Raw genomic sequence first — 26,552 nt, 5'->3', positions numbered from 1 at the left:
ATTTGATTGTCTCTACATTTAATACAGGCGGAACTTTATTGTGATACTGTATGTAGCTAAGAGAAGATAACAGTGTAATAACAAGGCTTTCACCACTTTATGTCTAGTTTTTACAACACTTCCTCTTTCTCCTCAGCCTCTGACGACCCCTCCCCACAGAGGATAGTATACCCCATCACCCCTACTACTCTATCAGTGGAACATTCCAGCATGCTGGTGTTGGAGTGTGTGGTGTCGGGCAGTCCGTCGCCCGCTGCCCAGTGGCTGAAGAATGGGCAGGAGGTGGCACTACCAGCCGTGCCAGCAGGGAACAGCAGGAGACACAACAACCTGGTCCTACTGAACCTGAAGAGGAGTGATGGAGGGAACTACCTGTGTTCTGTTACCACGGAGACAGGGAGGAACCTACTCAGTGTCAACTATACTGTGAATGTGCTCGGTGAGTTACTAACAGGCCACTTCTGTAGTCAGGTGTCTCATGGGAAACAGATCTTCTGACCTCAATGGGACTTCCTGGTTAAAGAAAGGTTAGATGAATTACTCTAATGGTAGATTTTTATCTAACTAGTTGAGAGTCCTGACTTCCTCCCCTCTCTTCCCCAGAGGAGGCATCTGTCCTGAGGAATCTGTCTGACCAGTCTGTCTCACCTGGAGACGCCGCTCGCTTCACCTGCGTTGCCAGGGGAAACCCCACCCCCAATGTCACCTGGCTCTTCAACTCTGCCCCCATCGCCCCTTCGCCCCGCCTCCAAATTTCAGGCTCCTCCCTTTGCATCAAAAGGGTGACATCACAGGACGTCGGTGTGTACCAGTGCCTGGTGGACAACGTGATTGGCTCAGCCCAGTCAGCTGGCAGGCTCACCCTCCAATCAGGTACAGTGTACTCTCCTAAAGTAGTGGGGTATCAGGAAGTGATTGTATGAGAAAATGGTCTGTTTTCCCTGCTGCTTTAGGGAGTAGGTTGAAGTAGTAGCTCTCCCTTAGCCCCTCTCCATCTTCCCCACGTCTCTCGCCTCCTGTTTTTGTGTCAGAGCTACCTTCATGCCGGCCACCAGGGATAAACTCAGGGACAGAGGAATGGAAAGAGTAGCCTTGGATGGCTCTGAGCCTGTGTGTGTATTTGGTTTTATTATCCTTATGGGGATCAGAAGTCCTCACAAGGATAGTAAAACGAGGAAAATTCATTTAGCCAGTCCCCACAAGAAAAAAGGCTATTTTAGGCTTAGGGGTTAGGTTTGGGTTAAGGTTAGGGTTAGGTTTACCCCCTAGAGTCGATCTCTAAATCTAATTAGCATATAACAAAAATCCCCATAAAAATCTGTTCATTTAAACTAGACAGATATCTGTTATTTAATTTGATGTGTCTCAATCCACCACATCTGCCTGTGGATCACTTCCACATCTACCTGTGGATCACTTCCACATCTACCTGTGGATCACTTCCACATCTACCTGTGGATCACTTCCACATCTACCTGTGGATCACTTCCACATCTACCTGTGGATCACTTCCACATCTACCTGTGGATCACTTCCTCATCTGCCTGTGGATCACTTCCTCATCTACCTGTGGATCACTTCCTCATCTGCCTGTGGATCACTTCCTCATCTACCTGTGGATCACTTCCTCATCTGCCTGTGGATCACTTCCACATCTGCCTGTGGATCACTTCCACATCTGCCTGTGGATCACTTCCACATCTGCCTGTGGATCACTTCCTCATCTGCCTGTGGATCACTTCCACATCTACCTGTGGATCACTTCCACATCTACCTGTGGATCACTTCCACATCTACCTGTGGATCACTTCCACATCTACCTGTGGATCACTTCCTCATCTACCTGTGGATCACTTCCTCATCTGCCTGTGGATCACTTCCTCATCTACCTGTGGATCACTTCCTCATCTGCCTGTGGATCACTTCCACATCTGCCTGTGGATCACTTCCTCATCTGCCTGTGGATCACTTCCTCATCTACCTGTGGATCACTTCCTCATCTGCCTGTGGATCACTTCCTCATCTACCTGTGGATCACTTCCTCATCTGCCTGTGGATCACTTCCACATCTACCTGTGGATCACTTCCACATCTACCTGTGGATCACTTCCTCATCTACCTGTGGATCACTTCCTCATCTGCCTGTGGATCACTTCCTCGTCTGAAGTCGGTTACAGCCGATCTGCCAACTTCTGACTATAGAGTCCAAACAGTTTGGGCTTCACGCTGATATGACCCCTCTGTGGAAAGGTGAGAGACTCGGGTTCTTCTCTAGGACGCCCACAGGCCTCACAAGTATCGTCTGAAGGTCCCCCGGGAACCAGTTGAAAATGGAATGGAAGTACAGTACCAGGTAGTATAATATACAGTACCAGGTAGTATAATATACAGTACCAGGTAGTATAATATACAGTACCATGTTGTATAATGGATGCAGTCTATCACAGTGCCATCCGTTTTGTCACTAAAGCACCTTATACCACCCACCACTGCGACTTGTATGCTCTAGTCGGCTGGCACTCGCTACATATTCGTCGCCAGACCCACTGGCTCCAGGTCATCTACAAGTCCATGCTAGGTAAAGCTCCGCCTTATCTCAGTTCACTGGTCACGATGGCAACACCCATCCGTAGCACGCGCTCCAGCAGGTGTATCTCACTGATCATCCCTAAAGCCAACACCTCATTTGGCCGCCTTTCGTTCCAGTACTCTGCTGCCTGTGACTGGAACGAATTGCAAAAATCGCTGAAGTTGGAGACTTTTATCTCCCTCACCAACTTCAAACATCAGCTATCTGAGCAGCTAACCAATCGCTGCAGCTGTACATAGTCTATTGGTAAATAGCCCACCCATTTTCACCTACCTCATCCCCATACTGTTTTTATTTATTTACTTTTCTGCTCTTTTGCACACCAATATCTCTACCTGTACATGACCATCTGATCATTTATCACTCCAGTGTTAATCTGCAAAATTGTAATTATTTGCCTACCTCCTCATGCCTTTTGCACACATTGTATATAGACTCCCCCTTTGGTTTCTACTGTGTTATTGACTTGTTAATTGTTTACTCCATGTGTAACTCTTTGTTGTCTGCTCACACTGCTTTGCTTTATCTTGGCCAGGTCGCAGTTGCAAATGAGAACTTGTTCTCAACTAGCCTACCTGGTTAAATAAAGGTGTTCTCAACTGGCCTACCTGGTTAAATAAAGGTGTTCTCAACTGGCCTACCTGGTTAAATAAAGGTGAAATAAAAATAAATAAAAAATAATATACAGGACCAGGTAGTATAATATACAGGACCAGGTAGTATAATATACAGTACCAGGTAGTATAATATACAGTACCAGGTAGTATAATATACAGTACCAGGTAGTATAATATACAGTACCAGGTAGTATAATATACAGTACCAGGTAGTATAATATACAGTACCAGGTAGTATAATATACAGGACCAGATAGTATAATATACAGGACCAGGTAATATAATATACAGCACCAGGTAGTATAATATACAGTACCAGGTAGTATAATATACAGGACCAGATAGTATAATATACAGTACCAGGTAGTATAATATACAGTACCAGGTAGTATAATATACAGTACCAGGTAGTATAATATACAGTACCAGGTAGTATAATATACAGTACCAGGTAGTATAATATACAGGACCAGATAGTATAATATACAGGACCAGGTAGTATAATATACAGGACCAGGTAGTATAATATACAGGACCAGGTAGTATAATATACAGTACCAGGTAGTATAATATACAGGACCAGATAGTATAATATACAGGACCAGGTAGTATAATATACAGTACAATGTAGTATAATATACAGTACCAGGTAGTATAATATACAGTACCAGTCGAAAGTTTGGACACACCTTCTCATTCAAGGGTTTTTCTTTATTTTTACTATTTTCTACATTGTACAAAAATAGTGAAGACATTAAAACTATGAAATAACACATATGGAATCATGTAGTAACCAAAATAGTGTTAAACAAATCAAAATGTATTTTATATTTGATATTCTTCAAAGTAGCCACCCTTTGCCTTGATGACAGCTTTGCACACTCTTGGCATTTTCTCAACCAGCTTCACCTGGAATGCTTTTCCAACAGTCTTGAAGGAGTTCCCACATATGCTGAGCACTTGTTGGCTGCTTTTCCTTCACTCTGCAGTCCGACTCATCTCAAACCATCTAATTTGGGTTGAAGTCGGTTGATTGTGGAGGCCAGGTCATCTGATGCAGGACTCCATCACTCTCCTTCTTGGTCAAATAGCCCTTACACAGCCTGGAGTTGTGTTTTGGATCATTGTCCTGTTGAAAAACAAATTATATTCCCACTAAGCCCGCATTCTGCGTATCGCTGCAGAATGCTGTGGTAGCCATGCTGGTTAAGTGTGCCTCAAATTCTAAATAAATCCCAGACAGTGTCTCCAGCAAAGCACCCCCACACCATCACACCTCCATGCTTCACGGTGAGAACCACACATTTGGAGATCATCCGCTCACCTACTCTGCGTCTCACAAAGACACGGCGGTTGGAACCAAAAATCTCAAATTTGGAAACATCAGACCAAAGGACAGATTTTCACCAGTCTAATGTCCATTGCTCGAGTTTCTTGGCCCAATCAAGTCTCTTCTTATTATTGGTTTCTTTGCAGCAATTCAAGCATGAAGGTCTGATTCAAGCAGTCTCCTCTGAACAGTTGATGTTGAGATGTGTATTTTGCTTGTACTCTGTGAAGCATTTATTTGGGCAGCAATCTGAGGCTGGTAACTCTAATGAACTTATCCTCTGCAGTAGAGGTACCTCTGGGTCTTCATTTCCTGTGGTGGTCCTCACGAGAGCCAGTTTCATCATAGTGCTTGATGGTTTTTGTGACTGAACTTGAAGAAACATTGAAAGTTCATGACATTTTCCAGGTTGATTGACCTTCATGTCTTAAAGTAATGATGGACTGTTGTTTCTCTTTGCTTATTTGAGCTGTTCTTGCCATAAAATGGACTTGGTCTTTTACCAAATATGGCTATCTTCTGTATACCTAGACCAGACCAGAGCAGAGAGATAGTGTGGTAGTGATCTGAGCTGAGACCAGACCAGAGCTGAGAGATAGTGTGATAGTGGTCTGAGCTGGTACCAGACCAGAGCTGAGAGATAGTGTGGTAGTGGTCTGAGCTGGTACCAGACCAGAGCTGAGAGATAGTGTGGTAGTGGTCTGAGCTGAGACCAGACCAGATCAGAGAGATAGTGTGGTAGTGGTCTGAGCTGAGACCAGACCAGAGCTGAGATATAGTGTGGTAGTGGTCTGAGCTGAGACCAGACCAGAGCTGAGATATAGTGTGGTCGTGGTCTGAGCTGAGACCAGACCAGAGCTGAGATATAGTGTGGTCGTGGTCTGAGCTGAGACCAGAGCAGAGAGATAGTGTGGTAGTGGTCTGAGCTGAGACCAGACCAGACCAGAGCAGAGAGATAGTGTGGTAGTGGTCTGAGCTGAGACCAGACCAGACCAGAGCTGAGAGATAGTGTGGTAGTGGTCTGAGCTGGGACCAGAGCAGAGGGATAGTGTGGTAGTGGTCTGAGCTGGGACCAGATTAGAGAGATAGTGTGGTAGTGGTCTGAGCTGAGACCAGACCAGAGCAGAGAGATAGTGTGGTAGTGGTCTGAGCTGAGACCAGACCAGAGCTGAGAGATAGTGTGATAGTGGTCTGAGCTGAGACCAGACCAGAGCAGAGAGATAGTGTGGTAGTGGTCTGAGCTGGGACCAGAGCAGAGAGATAGTGTGGTAGTGGTCTGAGCTGAGACCAGACCAGACCAGAGCTGAGAGATAGTGTGGTAGTGGTCTGAGCTGGGACCAGAGCAGAGGGATAGTGTGGTAGTGGTCTGAGCTGGGACCAGAGTAGAGAGATAGTGTGGTAGTGGTCTGAGCTGAGACCAGACCAGAGCAGAGAGATAGTGTGGTAGTGGTCTGAGCTGAGACCAGACCAGAGCTGAGAGATAGTGTGATAGTGGTCTGAGCTGAGACCAGACCAGAGCAGAGAGATAGTGTGGTAGTGGTCTGAGCTGGGACCAGACCAGAGCTGAGAGATAGTGTGGTAGTGGTCTGAGCTGAGACCAGAGCTGAGAGATAGTGTGATAGTGGTCTGAGCTGAGACCAGAGCAGAGAGATAGTGTGGTAGTGGTCTGAGCTGAGACCAGACCAGAGCAGAGAGATAGTGTGGTAGTGGTCTGAGCTGAGACCAGACTAGAGCTGAGAGATAGTGTGATAGTGGTCTGAGCTGAGACCAGACCAGAGCAGAGAGATAGTGTGGTAGTGGTCTGAGCTGGGACCAGACCAGAGCTGAGAGATAGTGTGGTAGTGGTCTGAGCTGAGACCAGAGCTGAGAGATAGTGTGATAGTGGTCTGAGCTGAGACCAGAGCAGAGAGATAGTGTGGTAGTGGTCTGAGCTGAGACCAGACCAGAGCTGAGAGATAGTGTGATAGTGGTCTGAGCTGAGACCAGAGCTCCCTTCGTTCTGTTTTCTCCTGCCTCCTCCAACTCTCAGTGCAGAAAGAGAGATTTATTCTGCTATGATGTGCAGCAACACTGGTGTGTTTACAGTGAGAACTAGATGTGAGTTAGATAGCCTGAGTATTAAAACATGGTCCCGGCAGATCTTTGGCTCCGTGGGTTACCAGGTACCAGGCACCAGAGGTTGTTATCAGATCATCTCTGCTGCCTGTTCAACTAAATGATATTGTTGTATATATAAACTGTTTACTGTCGGCTGTCTTTAAAGGAGTACACTGTCAGTTGTGTTCGTGTCTCTGTTCTGTTTATGTTTAGTTGGCCAGCGTTGAGCTCCTGCTAAGAAAGTTCCTGTCACAGTTCAACTGTTCCGGTCTACGGGCTTTATAAATACATTTGATTGATGTATTTATTAATTGATTGATGTATATTTGTGTTGCTAGGTTCCAGTTCCCTCCCCACCATCCCACATCCAATCCAGTTATCTGGCCCTCATACCATCATGGCCACCTACTCTAGTTATCTGGCCCTAATACCATCATGGCCACCTACTCCAGGTATCTGGCCCTCATACCATCATGGCCACCTACTCCAGTTATCTGGCCCTCATACCATCATGGCCACCTACTCCAGGTATCTGGCCCTCATACCATCATGGCCACCTACTCTAGTTATCTGGCCTTCATACCATCATGGCCACCTACTCCAGTTATCTGGCCCTCATACCATCATGGCCACCTACTCTAGTTATCTGGCCCTCATACCATCATGGCCACGTACTCCAGGTATCTGGCCCTCATACCATCATGGCCACCTACTCCAGGTATCTGGCCCTCATACCATCATGGCCACCTACTCCAGGTATCTGGCCCTCATACCATCATGGCCACCTACTCTAGTTATCTGGCCCTCATACCGTCATGGCCACCTACTCTAGTTATCTGGCCCTCATACCATCATGGCCACCTACTCCAGGTATCTGGCCCTCATACCATCATGGTCACCTAATCATCCTCAGCTTCCAATTGGCTCATTCATCCCCCCTCCTCTCTCCTGTAACTATTCCCCAGGTCATTGATGTAATTGAGAATGTGTTCTAAGTCAACTTACCTAGTAAAATAAGGGTTCAAATAAAATAAATAAATAAAGCTGGTGGAGTGATCTGTGACTGTGATATATAACTAATGGAGTGATCTGTGACTGTGATATATAGCTAATGGAGTGATCTGTGACTGTGATATATAACTAATGGAGTGATCTGTGACTGTGATATATAGCTAATGGACTGATCTGTGACTGTGATATATAGCTAATGGACTGATCTGTGACTGTGATATATAACTAATGGACTGATCTGTGACTGTGATATATAACTAATGGACTGATCTGTGACTGTGATATATAGCTAATGGACTGATCTGTGACTGATATATAGGCTGTGGAGAATCTATCTTTGACCTAATACCCCTAGCCCCTAACTCTGTCTCTGCAGAGTAGGGAAGGGTAGGAAACAGAGCAGGGTAGAGACTGAGCAGGGTAGGGAACAGAGCAGGGTAGAGACTGAGCAGGGTAGGGAACAGAGCAGGGTAGGGAACAGAGCAGGGTAGGGAACAGAGCAGGGTAGGGAACAGAGCAGGGTAGGGAATAGAGCAGGGTAGGGAACAGAGCAGGGTAGGGAACAGAGCAGGGTAGGGAACAGAGCAGGGTAGAGACTGAGCAGGGTAGGGACAGAGCAGGGTAGGGAACAGAGCAGGGTAGAGACTGAGCAGGGTAGGGAACAGAGCAGGGTAGGGAACAGAGCAGGGTAGGGAACAGAGCAGGGTAGGGAACAGAGCAGGGTAGGGAACAGAGCAGGGTAGGGAACAGAGCAGGGTAGGGCACAGAGCAGGGTAGGGAACAGAGCAGGGTAGGGTACAGAGCAGGGTAGGGAACAAGCAGGGTAGGGAACAGAGCAGGGTAGGGATCAGAGCAGGGTAGAGACTAGAGCAGGGTAGAGACTGAGCAGGGTAGGGAACAGAGCAGGGTAGGGAACAGAGCAGGGTAGAGACTGAGCAGGGTAGGGAACAGAGTCAAATCAAATCAAATGTATTTATATAGCCCTTCGTACATCAGCTGATATCTCAAAGTGCTGTACAGAAACCCAGCCTAAAACCCCAAACAGCAAGCAATATGCAGGTGTAGAAGCCCATTGGCTAGGAAAAACTCCCTAGAAAGGCCAAAACCTAGGAAGAAACCTAGAGAGGAACCAGGCTATGTGGGGTGGCCAGTCCTCTTCTGGCTGTGCCGGGTGGAGATTATAACAGAACATGGCCAAGATGTTCAAATGTTCATAAATGACCAGCATGGTCATATAATAATAAGGCAAAACAGTTGAAACTGGAGAAGCAGCACGGTCAGATGGACTGGGGACAGCAAGGAGTCATCATGTCAGGTAGTCCTGGGGCATGGTCCTAGGGCTCAGGTCCTCCGAGAGAGAGAAAAAAAGAGAGAATTAGAGAGAGCATATGTGGGGTGGCCAGTCCTCTTCTGGCTGTGCCGGGTGGAGATTATAAAAGAACATGGCCAAGATGTTCAAATGTTCATAAATGACCAGCATGATCGAATGCCAGAGCAGGGTAGACACTGAGCAGGGTAGGGAACAGAGCAGGGTAGTGAACAGAGCAGGGTAGTGAACAGAGCAGGGTAGGGAACAGAGCAGGGTAGGGAACAGAGCAGGGTAGGGAACAGAGCAGGGTAGGGAACTGAGCAGGGAATGGGGACAGAGTAGGGGAGGGTAGGGAACTGAGCAGGGAACGGGGACAGAGCAGGGGAGGGTAGGGAACTGAGCAGGGAAAGGGGACAGAGCAGGGGAGGGGAGGGAACTGAGGAGGGAACGGGGACAGAGCAGGGGAGGGTAGGGAACTCAGCAGGGAAAGGGGACAGAGCAGGGGAGGGAACTGAGCAGGGAAAGGGGACAGAGCAGGGAAGGGAACTGAGCAGGGAAAGGGGACAGAGCAGGGGAGGGAACTGAGCAGGGAAAGGGGACAGAGCAGGGGAGGGTAGGGAACTGAGCAGGGAAAGGGGACAGAGCAGGGGAGGGAACTGAGCAGGGAATGGGGACAGAGCATGGGAGGGTAGGGAACTGAGCAGGGAATGGGGACAGAGCAGGGAGGGTAGGGAACTGAGCAGGGAAAGGGGACAGAGCAGGGGAGGGAACTGAGCAGGGAATGGGGACAGAGCAGGGGAGGGTAGGGAACTGAGCAGGGAAAGGGGACAGAGCAGGGGAGGGTAGGGAACTGAGCAGGGAAAGGGGACAGAGCAGGGGAGGGAACTGAGCAGGGAAAGGGGACAGAGCAGGGGAGGGGAAGGAACTGAGCAGGGAAAGGGGACAGAGCAGGGGAGGGGAGGGAACTGAGCAGGGAAAGGGGACAGAGCAGGGTAGGGGACTGAGCAGGGAAAGGGGACAGAGCAGGGGAGGGTAGGGAACTGAGCAGGGAAAGGGGACAGAGCAGGGGAGGGGAGGGGACTGAGCAGGGAAAGGGGACAGAGCAGGGGAGGGTAGGGAACTGAGCAGGGAAAGGGGACAGAGCAGGGGAGGGAACTGAGCAGGGAAAGGGGACAGAGCAGGGGAGGGTAGGGAACTGAGCAGGGAAAGGGGACAGAGCAGGGGAGGGAACTGAGCAGGGAATGGGGACAGAGCATGGGAGGGTAGGGAACTGAGCAGGGAATGGGGACAGAGCAGGGAGGGTAGGGAACTGAGCAGGGAAAGGGGACAGAGCAGGGGAGGGAACTGAGCAGGGAATGGGGACAGAGCAGGGGAGGGTAGGGAACTGAGCAGGGAAAGGGGACAGAGCAGGGGAGGGTAGGGAACTGAGCAGGGAAAGGGGACAGAGCAGGGGAGGGAACTGAGCAGGGAAAGGGGACAGAGCAGGGGAGGGGAAGGAACTGAGCAGGGAAAGGGGACAGAGCAGGGGAGGGGAGGGAACTGAGCAGGGAAAGGGGACAGAGCAGGGTAGGGGACTGAGCAGGGAAAGGGGACAGAGCAGGGGAGGGTAGGGAACTGAGCAGGGAAAGGGGACAGAGCAGGGGAGGGGAGGGGACTGAGCAGGGAAAGGGGACAGAGCAGGGGAGGGTAGGGAACTGAGCAGGGAAAGGGGACAGAGCAGGGGAGGGTAGGGAACTGAGCAGGGAAAGGGGACAGAGCAGGGGAGGGAACTGAGCAGGGAAAAGGGGACAGAGCAGGGGAGGGGAGGGAACTGAGCAGGGAAAGGGGACAGAGCAGGGGAGGGGAGGGAACTGAGCAGGGAAAGGGGACAGAGCAGGGTAGGGGACTGAGCAGGGAAAGGGGACAGAGCAGGGGAGGGTAGGGAACTGAGCAGGGAAAGGGGACAGAGCAGGGGAGGGAACTGAGCAGGGAAAGGGGACAGAGCAGGGGAGGGGAGGGAACTGAGCAGGGAAAGGGGACAGAGCAGGGGAGGGGAGGGAACTGAGCAGGGAAAGGGGACAGAGCAGGGGAGGGTAGGGAACTGAGCAGGGAAAGGGGACAGAGCATGGGAGGGAACTGAGCAGGGAATGGGGACAGAGCATGGGAGGGAACTGAGCAGGGAAAGGGGACAGAGCAGGGGAGGGGAGGGAACTGAGCAGGGAAAGGGGACAGAGCAGGGGAGGGTAGGGGACAGAGCAGGGGAGGGGAGGGGACTGAGCAGGGAAAGGGGACAGAGCAGGGGAGGGAACTGAGCAGGGAAAGGGGACAGAGCAGGGGAGGGAACTGAGCAGGGAACGGGGACAGAGCAGGGGAGGGAACTGAGCAGGGAAAGGGGACAGAGCACGGGAGGGTAGGGAACTGAGCAGGGAAAGGGGACAGAGCAGGGGAGGGTAGGGGACTGTTTTTTGGGTGTGTGTGGCAGGCAGGCAGGCAGCAGTGGGTTCACTTTACTAAATCAACAGGCTTGGAACTGGTAACACTAACCTGGGATATGGGAGCGCGCCAGCTGCCCACATTCCTCACAGCAACCATTCAAATACCAGGAGAATCATCCCCAGCTACACTACACCTAGAGAGAGAAATACACTTACTCTCTCCCTCCCTCTCTCTCTCCAGCCCTCTCTCGCTCTCTCTCTCTGTCTCTCCTTCTCTCTCCAGCTCTGTATCTCCTTCTCTCTCTCTCCAGCTCTCTCTCTCACTTTCTCCCATTCTCTCTCCAGCTCTCTCTCTCTGTCTCTCCTTCTCTCTCCAGCTCTGTCTCTCCTTCTCTCTCTCTCCAGCTCTCTCTCTCTCTCTCTATCTCTCACTTTCTCCCATTCTCTCTCTAGCTCTCTCTCTCTCTCTCTCTGTCTCTCCTTCTCTCTCCAGCTCTGTCTCACCTTCTCTCTCTCTCTCTCCAGCTCTCTCTCTCTCTCTCTCTCTCTCTCTCTCTCTCTCTCTCTCTCTCTCTCTCTCTCTCTCTCTCTCTCTCTCTCTCTCTCACTTTCTCCCATTCTCTCTCCAGTTCTCTCTCTCTGTCTCTCCTTCTCTCTCTCGCTCTCTCTAGCTTTATCCCGTTCTCTCTCCATCTCTCTCTCTCTCTCTGTCTCTCCTTCTCTCACCTTCTCCCCTTTTGTCTCCATCTCTCTCAATTCAATTCAATTCAATGTGCTTTATTGGCATGACATAACAATGTACATTTTCCCAAAGCTTACTTTGGTACAATATTAACATAATTATTAACATAACAACAACAACAACAACAACAAGCATAGAGGACATGTGCAGGTTGGTTGGCCTGTCAGACACTATCCCTCATCTTATGGCAGGCAGCAATGGTCTGTCAGACACTGTCCCTCATCCTATAGCAGGCAGCAATGGTCTGTCAGACACTATCCCTCATCTTATGGCAGGCAGCAATGGTCTGTCAGACACTGTCCCTCATCCTATAGCAGGCAGCAATGGTCTTTCAGACACTATCCCTCATCTTATGGCAGGCAGCAATGTTCTGTCAGACACTGTCCCTCATCTTATAGCAGGCAGCAATGGTCTGTCAGACACTATCCCTCATCTTATGGCAGGCAGCAATGGTCTGTCAGACACTGTCCCTCATCCTATAGCAGGCAGCAATGGTCTGTCAGACACTATCCCTCATCTTATAGCAGGCAGCAATGGTCTGTCAGACACTGTCCCTCATCCTATAGCAGGCAGCAATGGTCTGTCAGACACTGTCCTTCATCCTATAGCAGGCAGCAATGGTCTGTCAGACACTGTCCTTCATCCTATAGCAGGCAGCAATGGTCTGTCAGACACTGTCCCTCATCCTATAGCAGGCAGCAATGGTCTGTCAGACACTGTCCTTCATCCTATAGCAGGCAGCAATGGTCTGTCAGACACTGTCCCTCATCTTATGGCAGGCAGCAATGGTCTGTCAGACACTGTCCTTCATCCTATAGCAGGCAGCAATGGTCTGTCAGACACTGTCCCTCATCTTATGGCAGGCAGCAATGGTCTGTCAGACACTGTCCTTCATCTTATGGCAGGCAGCAATGGTCTGTCAGACACTGTCCTTCATCTTATGGCAGGCAGCAATGGTCTGTCAGACACTGTCCTTCATCTTATGGCAGGCAGCAATGGTCTGTCAGACACTGTCCTTCATCTTATGGCAGGCAGCAATGGTCTGTCAGACACTGTCCTTCATCTTATGGCAGGCAGCAATGGTCTGTCAGACACTATCCCTCATCCTATGGCAGGCAGCAATGGTCTGTCAGACACTATCCCTCTTCTTATGGCAGGCAGCAATGGTCTGTCAGACACTGTCCCTCATCTTATAGCAGGCAGCAATGGTCTGTCAGACACTATCCCTCATCTTATGGCAGGCAGCAATGGTCTGTCAGACACTGTCCCTCATCCTATAGCAGGCAGCAATGGTCTGTCAGACACTATCCCTCATCTTTAGCAGGCAGCAATGGTCTGTCAGACACTGTCCTTCATCCTATAGCAGGCAGCAATGGTCTGTCAGACACTGTCCTTCATCCTATAGCAGGCAGCAATGGTCTGTCAGACACTGTCCTTCATCGTATAGCAGGCAGCAATGGTCTGTCAGACACTGTCCCTCATCTTATGGCAGGCAGCAATGGTCTGTCAGACACTGTCCTTCATCCTATAGCAGGCAGCAATGGTCTGTCAGACACTGTCCCTCATCTTATGGCAGGCAGCAATGGTCTGTCAGACACTGTCCTTCATCTTATGGCAGGCAGCAATGGTCTGTCAGACACTGTCCCTCATCTTATGGCAGGCAGCAATGGTCTGTCAGACACTGTCCTTCATCTTATGGCAGGCAGCAATGGTCTGTCAGACACTGTCCTTCATCTTATGGCAGGCAGCAATGGTCTGTCAGACACTGTCCTTCATCTTATGGCAGGCAGCAATGGTCTGTCAGACACTGTCCCTCATCCTATAGCAGGCAGCAATGGTCTGTCAGACACTATCCCTCATCTTATGGCAGGCAGCAATGGTCTGTCAGACACTATCCCTCATCTTATGGCAGGCAGCAATGGTCTGTCAGACACTATCCCTCATCTTATGGCAGGCAGCAATGGTCTGTCAGACACTGTCCCTCATCTTATGGCAGGCAGCAATGGTCTGTCAGACACTGTCCTTCATCTTATGGCAGGCAGCAATGGTCTGTCAGACACTATCCCTCATCTTATAGCAGGCAGCAATGGTCTGTCAGACACTGTCCTTCATCCTATAGCAGGCAGCAATGGTCTGTCAGACACTATCCCTCATCTTATGGCAGGCAGCAATGGTCTGTCAGACACTGTCCTTCATCTTATGGCAGGCAGCAATGGTCTGTCAGACACTGTCCTTCATCTTATGGCAGGCAGCAATGGTCTGTCAGACACTGTCCCTCATCTTATGGCAGGCAGCAATGGTCTGTCAGACACTGTCCCTCATCTTATAGCAGGCAGCAATGGTCTGTCAGACACTGTCCCTCATCTTATGGCAGGCAGCAATGGTCTGTCAGACACTGTCCCTCATCTTATGGCAGGCAGCAATGGTCTGTCAGACACTGTCCCTCATCTTATGGCAGGCAGCAATGGTCTGTCAGACACTGTCCCTCATCCTATAGCAGGCAGCAATGGTCTGTCAGACACTGTCCCTCATCCTATAGCAGGCAGCAATGGTCTGTCAGACACTGTCCCTCATCCTATAGCAGGCAGCAATGGTCTGTCAGACACTGTCCTTCATCCTATAGCAGGCAGCAATGGTCTGTCAGACACTGTCCTTCATCCTATAGCAGGCAGCAATGGTCTGTCAGACACTGTCCTTCATCCTATAGCAGGCAGCAATGGTCTGTCAGACACTGTCCCTCATCCTATAGCAGGCAGCAATGGTCTGTCAGACACTGTCCTTCATCCTATAGCAGGCAGCAATGGTCTGTCAGACACTGTCCCTCATCCTATAGCAGGCAGCAATGGTCTGTCAGACAATATCCCTCATCTTATGGCAGGCAGCAATGTTCTGTCAGACACTGTCCCTCATCTTATAGCAGGCAGCAATGGTCTGTCAGACACTATCCCTCATCTTATGGCAGGCAGCAATGGTCTGTCAGACACTGTCCCTCATCCTATAGCAGGCAGCAATGGTCTGTCAGACACTATCCCTCATCTTATAGCAGGCAGCAATGGTCTGTCAGACACTGTCCCTCATCCTATAGCAGGCAGCAATGGTCTGTCAGACACTGTCCTTCATCCTATAGCAGGCAGCAATGGTCTGTCAGACACTGTCCTTCATCCTATAGCAGGCAGCAATGGTCTGTCAGACACTGTCCCTCATCCTATAGCAGGCAGCAATGGTCTGTCAGACACTGTCCCTCATCCTATAGCAGGCAGCAATGGTCTGTCAGACACTGTCCCTCATCTTATGGCAGGCAGCAATGGTCTGTCAGACACTGTCCTTCATCCTATAGCAGGCAGCAATGGTCTGTCAGACACTGTCCCTCATCTTATGGCAGGCAGCAATGGTCTGTCAGACACTGTCCTTCATCTTATGGCAGGCAGCAATGGTCTGTCAGACACTGTCCTTCATCTTATGGCAGGCAGCAATGGTCTGTCAGACACTGTCCTTCATCTTATGGCAGGCAGCAATGGTCTGTCAGACACTGTCCTTCATCTTATGGCAGGCAGCAATGGTCTGTCAGACACTGTCCTTCATCTTATGGCAGGCAGCAATGGTCTGTCAGACACTATCCCTCATCCTATGGCAGGCAGCAATGGTCTGTCAGACACTATCCCTCATCTTATGGCAGGCAGCAATGGTCTGTCAGACACTGTCCCTCATCTTATAGCAGGCAGCAATGGTCTGTCAGACACTATCCCTCATCTTATGGCAGGCAGCAATGGTCTGTCAGACACTGTCCCTCATCCTATAGCAGGCAGCAATGGTCTGTCAGACACTATCCCTCATCTTATAGCAGGCAGCAATGGTCTGTCAGACACTGTCCCTCATCCTATAGCAGGCAGCAATGGTCTGTCAGACACTGTCCCTCATCCTATAGCAGGCAGCAATGGTCTGTCAGACACTGTCCTTCATCCTATAGCAGGCAGAAATGGTCTGTCAGACACTGTCCCTCATCTTATGGCAGGCAGCAATGGTCTGTCAGACACTGTCCTTCATCCTATAGCAGGCAGCAATGGTCTGTCAGACACTGTCCCTCATCTTATGGCAGGCAGCAATGGTCTGTCAGACACTGTCCTTCATCCTATAGCAGGCAGCAATGGTCTGTCAGACACTGTCCCTCATCTTATGGCAGGCAGCAATGGTCTGTCAGACACTGTCCTTCATCTTATGGCAGGCAGCAATGGTCTGTCAGACACTGTCCCTCATCTTATGGCAGGCAGCAATGGTCTGTCAGACACTGTCCTTCATCTTATGGCAGGCAGCAATGGTCTGTCAGACACTGTCCTTCATCTTATGGCAGGCAGCAATGGTCTGTCAGACACTGTCCTTCATCTTATGGCAGGCAGCAATGGTCTGTCAGACACTGTCCTTCATCTTATGGCAGGCAGCAATGGTCTGTCAGACACTGTCCTTCATCTTATGGCAGGCAGCAATGGTCTGTCAGACACTGTCCTTCATCTTATGGCAGGCAGCAATTGTCTGTCAGACACTGTCCTTCATCTTATGGCAGGCAGCAATGGTCTGTCAGACACTGTTCTTCATCTTATGGCAGGCAGCAATGGTCTGTCAGACACTGTCCTTCATCTTATGGCAGGCAGCAATGGTCTGTCAGACACTGTCCTTCATCTTATGGCAGGCAGCAATGGTCTGTCAGACACTGTCCCTCATCCTATAGCAGGCAGCAATGGTCTGTCAGACACTATCCCTCATCTTATGGCAGGCAGCAATGGTCTGTCAGACACTGTCCCTCATCCTATAGCAGGCAGCAATGGTCTGTCAGACACTATCCCTCATCTTATGGCAGGCAGCAATGGTCTGTCAGACACTATCCCTCATCTTATGGCAGGCAGCAATGGTCTGTCAGACACTATCCCTCATCTTATGGCAGGCAGCAATGGTCTGTCAGACACTGTCCTTCATCTTATAGCAGGCAGCAATGGTCTGTCAGACACTATCCCTCATCTTATAGCAGGCAGCAATGGTCTGTCAGACACTGTCCTTCATCCTATAGCAGGCAGCAATGGTCTGTCAGACACTATCCCTCATCTTATGGCAGGCAGCAATGGTCTGTCAGACACTGTCCTTCATCTTATGGCAGGCAGCAATGGTCTGTCAGACACTGTCCTTCATCTTATGGCAGGCAGCAATGGTCTGTCAGACACTGTCCCTCATCTTATGGCAGGCAGCAATGGTCTGTCAGACACTGTCCCTCATCTTATAGCAGGCAGCAATGGTCTGTCAGACACTGTCCCTCATCTTATGGCAGGCAGCAATGGTCTGTCAGACACTGTCCCTCATCTTATGGCAGGCAGCAATGGTCTGTCAGACACTGTCCCTCATCCTATAGCAGGCAGCAATGGTCTGTCAGACACTATCCCTCATCTTATGGCAGGCAGCAATGGTCTGTCAGACACTGTCCTTCATCTTATGGCAGGCAGCAATGGTCTGTCAGACACTGTCCTTCATCTTATGGCAGGCAGCAATGGTCTGTCAGACACTGTCCCTCATCTTATGGCAGGCAGCAATGGTCTGTCAGACACTGTCCCTCATCTTATAGCAGGCAGCAATGGTCTGTCAGACACTGTCCCTCATCTTATGGCAGGCAGCAATGGTCTGTCAGACACTGTCCCTCATCTTATGGCAGGCAGCAATGGTCTTTCAGACACTGTCCCTCATCTTATGGCAGGCAGCAATGGTCTGTCAGACACTGTCCCTCATCCTATAGCAGGCAGCAATGGTCTGTCAGACACTGTCCCTCATCCTATAGCAGGCAGCAATGGTCTGTCAGACACTGTCCCTCATCCTATAGCAGGCAGCAATGGTCTGTCAGACACTGTCCTTCATCCTATAGCAGGCAGCAATGGTCTGTCAGACACTGTCCTTCATCCTATAGCAGGCAGCAATGGTCTGTCAGACACTGTCCTTCATCCTATAGCAGGCAGCAATGGTCTGTCAGACACTGTCCCTCATCCTATAGCAGGCAGCAATGGTCTGTCAGACACTGTCCTTCATCCTATAGCAGGCAGCAATGGTCTGTCAGACACTGTCCCTCATCCTATAGCAGGCAGCAATGGTCTGTCAGACACTATCCCTCATCTTATGGCAGGCAGCAATGTTCTGTCAGACACTGTCCCTCATCTTATAGCAGGCAGCAATGGTCTGTCAGACACTATCCCTCATCTTATGGCAGGCAGCAATGGTCTGTCAGACACTGTCCCTCATCCTATAGCAGGCAGCAATGGTCTGTCAGACACTATCCCTCATCTTATGGCAGGCAGCAATGGTCTGTCAGACACTGTCCCTCATCCTATAGCAGGCAGCAATGGTCTGTCAGACACTATCCCTCATCTTATAGCAGGCAGCAATGGTCTGTCAGACACTGTCCCTCATCCTATAGCAGGCAGCAATGGTCTGTCAGACACTGTCCTTCATCCTATAGCAGGCAGCAATGGTCTGTCAGACACTGTCCTTCATCCTATAGCAGGCAGCAATGGTCTGTCAGACACTGTCCCTCATCCTATAGCAGGCAGCAATGGTCTGTCAGACACTGTCCTTCATCCTATAGCAGGCAGCAATGGTCTGTCAGACACTGTCCCTCATCTTATGGCAGGCAGCAATGGTCTGTCAGACACTGTCCTTCATCCTATAGCAGGCAGCAATGGTCTGTCAGACACTGTCCCTCATCTTATGGCAGGCAGCAATGGTCTGTCAGACACTGTCCTTCATCTTATGGCAGGCAGCAATGGTCTGTCAGACACTGTCCTTCATCTTATGGCAGGCAGCAATGGTCTGTCAGACACTGTCCTTCATCTTATGGCAGGCAGCAATGGTCTGTCAGACACTGTCCTTCATCTTATGGCAGGCAGCAATGGTCTGTCAGACACTGTCCTTCATCTTATGGCAGGCAGCAATGGTCTGTCAGACACTATCCCTCATCCTATGGCAGGCAGCAATGGTCTGTCAGACACTATCCCTCATCTTATGGCAGGCAGCAATGGTCTGTCAGACACTGTCCCTCATCTTATAGCAGGCAGCAATGGTCTGTCAGACACTATCCCTCATCTTATGGCAGGCAGCAATGGTCTGTCAGACACTGTCCCTCATCCTATAGCAGGCAGCAATGGTCTGTCAGACACTATCCCTCATCTTATAGCAGGCAGCAATGGTCTGTCAGACACTGTCCCTCATCCTATAGCAGGCAGCAATGGTCTGTCAGACACTGTCCCTCATCCTATAGCAGGCAGCAATGGTCTGTCAGACACTGTCCTTCATCGTATAGCAGGCAGCAATGGTCTGTCAGACACTGTCCCTCATCTTATGGCAGGCAGCAATGGTCTGTCAGACACTGTCCTTCATCCTATAGCAGGCAGCAATGGTCTGTCAGACACTGTCCCTCATCTTATGGCAGGCAGCAATGGTCTGTCAGACACTGTCCTTCATCTTATGGCAGGCAGCAATGGTCTGTCAGACACTGTCCCTCATCTTATGGCAGGCAGCAATGGTCTGTCAGACACTGTCCTTCATCTTATGGCAGGCAGCAATGGTCTGTCAGACACTGTCCTTCATCTTATGGCAGGCAGCAATGGTCTGTCAGACACTGTCCTTCATCTTATGGCAGGCAGCAATGGTCTGTCAGACACTGTCCTTCATCTTATGGCAGGCAGCAATGGTCTGTCAGACACTGTCCTTCATCTTATGGCAGGCAGCAATGGTCTGTCAGACACTGTCCTTCATCTTATGGCAGGCAGCAATGGTCTGTCAGACACTGTCCTTCATCTTATGGCAGGCAGCAATGGTCTGTCAGACACTGTCCTTCATCTTATGGCAGGCAGCAATGGTCTGTCAGACACTGTCCTTCATCTTATGGCAGGCAGCAATGGTCTGTCAGACACTGTCCTTCATCTTATGGCAGGCAGCAATGGTCTGTCAGACACTGTCCCTCATCTTATGGCAGGCAGCAATGGTCTGTCAGACACTATCCCTCATCTTATAGCAGGCAGCAATGGTCTGTCAGACACTGTCCCTCATCCTATAGCAGGCAGCAATGGTCTGTCAGACACTATCCCTCATCTTATAGCAGGCAGCAATGGTCTGTCAGACACTATCCCTCATCTTATGGCAGGCAGCAATGGTCTGTCAGACACTGTCCCTCATCCTATAGCAGGCAGCAATGGTCTGTCAGACACTATCCCTCATCTTATGGCAGGCAGAAATGGTCTGTCAGACACTATCCCTCATCTTATGGCAGGCAGCAATGGTCTGTCAGACACTGTCCCTCATCCTATAGCAGGCAGCAATGGTCTGTCAGACACTATCCCTCATCTTATGGCAGGCAGCAATGGTCTGTCAGACACTGTCCCTCATCCTATAGCAGGCAGCAATGGTCTGTCAGACACTATCCCTCATCTTATGGCAGGCAGCAATGGTCTGTCAGACACTATCCCTCATCTTATGGCAGGCAGCAATGGTCTGTCAGACACTATCCCTCATCTTATGGCAGGCAGCAATGGTCTGTCAGACACTGTCCCTCATCTTATGGCAGGCAGCAATGGTCTGTCAGACACTGTCCTTCATCTTATGGCAGGCAGCAATGGTCTGTCAGACACTATCCCTCATCTTATAGCAGGCAGCAATGGTCTGTCAGACACTGTCCTTCATCCTATAGCAGGCAGCAATGGTCTGTCAGACACTATCCCTCATCTTATGGCAGGCAGCAATGGTCTGTCAGACACTGTCCTTCATCTTATGGCAGGCAGCAATGGTCTGTCAGACACTGTCCTTCATCTTATGGCAGGCAGCAATGGTCTGTCAGACACTGTCCCTCATCTTATGGCAGGCAGCAATGGTCTGTCAGACACTGTCCCTCATCTTATAGCAGGCAGCAATGGTCTGTCAGACACTGTCCCTCATCTTATGGCAGGCAGCAATGGTCTGTCAGACACTGTCCCTCATCTTATGGCAGGCAGCAATGGTCTGTCAGACACTGTCCCTCATCTTATGGCAGGCAGCAATGGTCTGTCAGACACTGTCCCTCATCCTATAGCAGGCAGCAATGGTCTGTCAGACACTGTCCCTCATCCTATAGCAGGCAGCAATGGTCTGTCAGACACTGTCCCTCATCTTATGGCAGGCAGCAATGGTCTGTCAGACACTGTCCCTCATCTTATGGCAGGCAGCAATGGTCTGTCAGACACTGTCCCTCATCTTATGGCAGGCAGCAATGGTCTGTCAGACACTGTCCTTCATCCTATAGCAGGCAGCAATGGTCTGTCAGACACTGTCCCTCATCCTATAGCAGGCAGCAATGGTCTGTCAGACACTGTCCCTCATCCTATAGCAGGCAGCAATGGTCTGTCAGACACTGTCCCTCATCTTATAGCAGGCAGCAATGGTCTGTCAGACACTGTCCTTCATCCTATAGCAGGCAGCAATGTAACAAAAAGTTAATTTAATTTTTTTAAAACAAGCCTAAAAACGTATATAAAGACTGTTGACATGTTGTCAGGAGGAATGGGCCAAAATTCACCCAACTTATTGTGGGAAGCCTGTGGAAGGCTACCCAAAACGTTTGACCCAAGTTAAACAATTTAAAGGCAATGCTACCAAATACTAAGTGAGTGTATGTACACTTCTGACCCACTGGGAATGTGATGAAAGAACTACAAGCTGAAATAAATCATGCTCTCTACTATTATTCTGACATTTCACATTCTTAAAATAAAGTGGTGATCCTAACCGACCTAAGACAGGGGATTTTTAGTAGGATTAAATGTCAGGAATTGGGAAAAACTGAGTTTAAATGTATTTGGCTAAGGTGTATGTAAACTTCAGACTTCAACTGTAAATGAGAACTTGTTCTCAACTGGCCTATCTGGTTAAATTAAAGTGCAATCAAATCCAAATAAAGATGTGATGACAACGATGTGTGGAGCCCTTAGCGGTTATAATATGAAGGTTTGGAAAGGTTTCTTCGCCTGGTCACATATAACTGATGAGTTGTTCATTGAAGTCCACAAACGGGACGGGGAGGGGACGAGGTGAGAGGAAGTAGAGCTCGTAGATAGAGGCGGAGAAGGAATTATATAGACAACAAGCTGTTTGTATCTGTCTGGTATGAAAGGGAACTATGTTGACATGTGATCAGGGGTGTATTCATCAGGGGTGTATTCATTAGGGGTGTATTCATTAGGGGTGTATTCATCAGGGGTGTATTCATCAGGGGTGTATTCATTAGTATTCATTAGGGGTGTATTCATCAGGGGTGTATTCATCAGGGGTGTATTCATCAGGGGTGTATTCATCAGGGGTGTATTCATTAGGGGTGTATTCATCAGGGGTGTTTTCATTAGGGGTGTATTCATCAGGGGTGTATTCATCAGGGGTGTATTCATTAGGGGTGTATTCATCAGGGGTGTATTCATCAGGGGTGTATTCATTAGGGGTGTATTCATTAGGGGTGTATTCATTAGGGGTGTATTCATCAGGGGTGTATTCATCAGGGGTGTATTCATCAGGGGTGTTTCATCAGGGGTGTATTCATCAGGGGTGTATTCATCAGGGGTGTATTCATCAGGGGTGTATTCATTAGGGGTGTATTCATCAGGGGTGTTTTCATTAGTATTCATTAGGGGGGTATTCATCAGAGGTGTATTCATCAGGGGTGTATTCATCAGGGGTGTATTCATTAGGGGTGTATTCATTAGTATTCATTAGGGGTGTATTCATCAGGGGTGTATTCATTAGGGGTGTATTCATTAGGGGTGTATTCATCAGGGGTGTATTCATCAGGGGTGTATTCATTAGTATTCATCAGGGGTGTATTCATTAGGGGTGTATTCATTAGGGGTGTATTCATCAGGGGTGTATTCATTAGTATTCATCAGGGGTGTATTCATCAGGGGTGTATTCATTAGTATTCATTAGGGGTGTATTCATTAGGGGTGTATTCATCAGGGGCGTATTCATTAGGGGTGTATTCATCAGGGGTGTATTCATTAGTATTCATCAGGGGTGTATTCATTAGGGGTGTATTCATTAGGGGTGTATTCATCAGGGGTGTATTCATCAGGGGTGTATTCATTAGTATTCATCAGGGGTGTATTCATCAGGGGTGTATTCATTAGGGGTGTATTCATTAGTATTCATCAGGGGTGTATTCATTAGTATTCATCAGGGGTGTATTCATCAGGGGTGTATTCATTAGTATTCATCAGGGGTGTATTCATTAGGGGTGTATTCATTAGGGGTGTATTCATTAGTATTCATTAGGGGTGTATTCATTAGTATTCATTAGGGGTGTATTCATCAGGGGTGTATTCATCAGGGGTGTATTCATTAGTATTCATCAGGGGTGTATTCATTAGGGGTGTATTCATTAGGGGTGTATTCATTAGTATTCATCAGGGGTGTATTCATTAGTATTCATCAGGGGTGTATTCATTAGTATTCATTAGGGGTGTATTCATCAGGGGTGTATTCATTAGTATTCATTAGGGGTGTATTCATTAGGGGTGTATTCATCAGGGGTGTATTCATTAGTATTCATCAGGGGTGTATTCATTAGTATTCATCAGGGGTGTATTCATTAGGGGTGTATTGATTAGGGGTGTATTCATTAGGGGTGTATTGATTAGGGGTGTATTCATTAGGGGTGAATTCATTAGGGGTGTATTCATTAGGGGTGTATTCATCAGGGGTGTATTCATTAGGGGTGTATTCATTAGGGGTGTATTCATTAGAGGTGTATTCATTAGAGGTGTATTCATCAGGGGTGTATTCATTAGTATTCATCAGGGGTGTATTCATCAGGGGTGTATTCATTAGTATTCATTAGGGGTGTATTCATCAGGGGTGTATTCATCAGGGGTGTATTCATTAGTATTCATCAGGGGTGTATTCATTAGGGGTGTATTCATTAGGGGTGTATTCATCAGGGGTGTATTCATTAGTATTCATCAGGGGTGTATTCATCAGGGGTGTATTCATTAGTATTCATTGGGGGTGTATTCATTAGGGGTGTATTCATCAGGGGCGTATTCATTAGGGGTGTATTCATCAGGGGTGTATTCATTAGTATTCATCAGGGGTGTATTCATTAGGGGTGTATTCATTAGGGGTGTATTCATCAGGGGTGTATTCATCAGGGGTGTATTCATTAGTATTCATCAGGGGTGTATTCATCAGGGGTGTATTCATTAGGGGTGTATTCATTAGTATTCATCAGGGGTGTATTCATTAGTATTCATCAGGGGTGTATTCATCAGGGGTGTATTCATTAGTATTCATCAGGGGTGTATTCATTAGGGGTGTATTCATTAGGGGTGTATTCATTAGTATTCATTAGGGGTGTATTCATTAGTATTCATTAGGGGTGTATTCATCAGGGGTGTATTCATCAGGGGTGTATTCATTAGTATTCATCAGGGGTGTATTCATTAGGGGTGTATTCATTAGGGGTGTATTCATTAGTATTCATCAGGGGTGTATTCATTAGTATTCATTAGGGGTGTATTCATCAGGGGTGTATTCATTAGTATTCATTAGGGGTGTATTCATTAGGGGTGTATTCATCAGGGGTGTATTCATTAGTATTCATCAGGGGTGTATTCATTAGTATTCATCAGGGGTGTATTCATTAGAGGTGTATTCATTAGGGGTGTATTCATCAGGGGTGTATTCATTAGGGGTGTATTCATTAGAGGTGTATTCATTAGGGGTGTATTCATCAGGGGTGTATTCATTAGGGGTATATTCATTAGGGGTATATTCATTAGGGGTGTATTCATTAGGGGTGTATTCATCAGGGGTGTATTCATTAGGGGTGTATTCATTAGTATTCATCAGGGGTGTATTCATTAGTATTCATCAGGGGTGTATTCATTAGTATTCATTAGGGGTGTATTCATTAGGGGTGTATTCATTAGTATTCATCAGGGGTGTATTCATTAGTATTCATCAGGGGTGTATTCATTAGTATTCATTAGGGGTGTATTCATCAGGGGTGTATTCATTAGGGGTGTATTCAAGAAAATGTAATGAAACGGGATTAAACATAGGCTAGGTTGTAGCAACCTCATGATGGGTATATGGAAAATTAGAGTATCATGTAGTAGCACCTATCACTGTTACATTGAACTGGGTGAATGGAAAATGAAGGACAGTCATCCAGTATGCTGTAATAGAAATAAGGCCCTGCTCATGAAAATAAAATCACACTGACTGTTATATACTGTAATATTCTGTAATATACTCTAATATACTCTAATATACTCTAATATACTCTAATATTGTGTAATATACTCTAATATACTGTAATATGCTCTAATATACTGTAATATACTGTGATATACTGTAATATTCTGTAACATAGTGCAATGTAGTGTAATATACTGTGATATACTGTAATATTCTGTAACATAGTGCAATGTAGTGTAATATACTGTGATATACTGTAATATTCTGTAATATACTGTAATATTCTGTAATATACTGTAGTATACTTTAATATTCTGTAACATACTCTGATATACTGTAATATAGTGTAATATACTCTAATATACTCTAATATACTGTAATATACTGTAAGGTAGTGTAATATAGTGTAATATTCTCTAATATACTCTAATTTACTGTAAGGTAGTGTAATATAGTGTAATATTCTCTAATATACTGTAATATACTGTAAGGTAGTGTAATATAGTGTAATATTCTCTAATATACTGTAATATACTGTAAGGTAGTGTAATATAGTGTAATAGTCTGTGATATACTGTAATATACTGTAAGGTAGTGTAATATAGTGTAATATACTCTAATATACTCTAATATACTGTAAGGTAGTGTAATATAGTGTAATATTCTGTGTGTCCTGCCCAACCTCCTCCCAGCCTCCCTGACGTCCCCATTTACAGCTCTCTGGACCGGTTTATAGTGAAACAAACTAACAAAGCATTATTGTGTAGTGCTGTGAGTATCCAGGAGTTTCTTGTTATTTTATGTAGATTGCAAAGGCTTGTTCCCAATGTAAAACCAGCCCTGCTTTCCTGCTGACCTGTGGTCCACTTCGGAGACATAGTCCCTCCTCTGTCCCTGTTGGGTCTCTGCAGCAGACTGACTCTGTCCCTGTTGGGTCTCTGCAGCAGACTGACTCTGTCCCTGTTGGGTCTCTGCAGCAGACTGACTCTGTCCCTGTTGGGTCTCTGCAGCAGACTGACTCTGTCCCTGTTGGGTCTTTGCAGCAGACTGACTCTGTCCCTGTTGGGTCTCTGCAGCAGACTGACTCTGTCCCTGTTGGGTCTCTGCAGCAGACTGACTGTCCCTGTTGGGTCTCTGCAGCAGACTGACTCTGTCCCTGTTGGGTCTCTGCAGCAGACTGACTGTCCCTGTTGGGTCTCT

The 26,552-nt window shown here is 48.0% G+C and overlaps 1 protein-coding gene across 1 annotated transcript in view; it reads left to right on the top strand.

The window, feature by feature from the left end:
• cdon (cell adhesion associated, oncogene regulated) overlaps nt 1-26,552 on the top strand; it is a 149,750-nt gene that overhangs the window by 63,874 nt on the left and 59,324 nt on the right. The window contains 2 exon segments of the mRNA XM_031795396.1: nt 137-439; nt 604-873. Coding sequence (XP_031651256.1) covers nt 137-439; nt 604-873 — 573 coding nt within the window.

Source organism: Oncorhynchus kisutch, linkage group LG18 (genome assembly GCF_002021735.2).
Source record: "Oncorhynchus kisutch isolate 150728-3 linkage group LG18, Okis_V2, whole genome shotgun sequence".
Taxonomy (NCBI): Eukaryota; Metazoa; Chordata; class Actinopteri; order Salmoniformes; family Salmonidae; genus Oncorhynchus; species Oncorhynchus kisutch.
The sequence above is the reverse complement of the archived record's forward strand: the minus strand, read 5'-3'. Positions and strand labels throughout refer to the sequence as shown.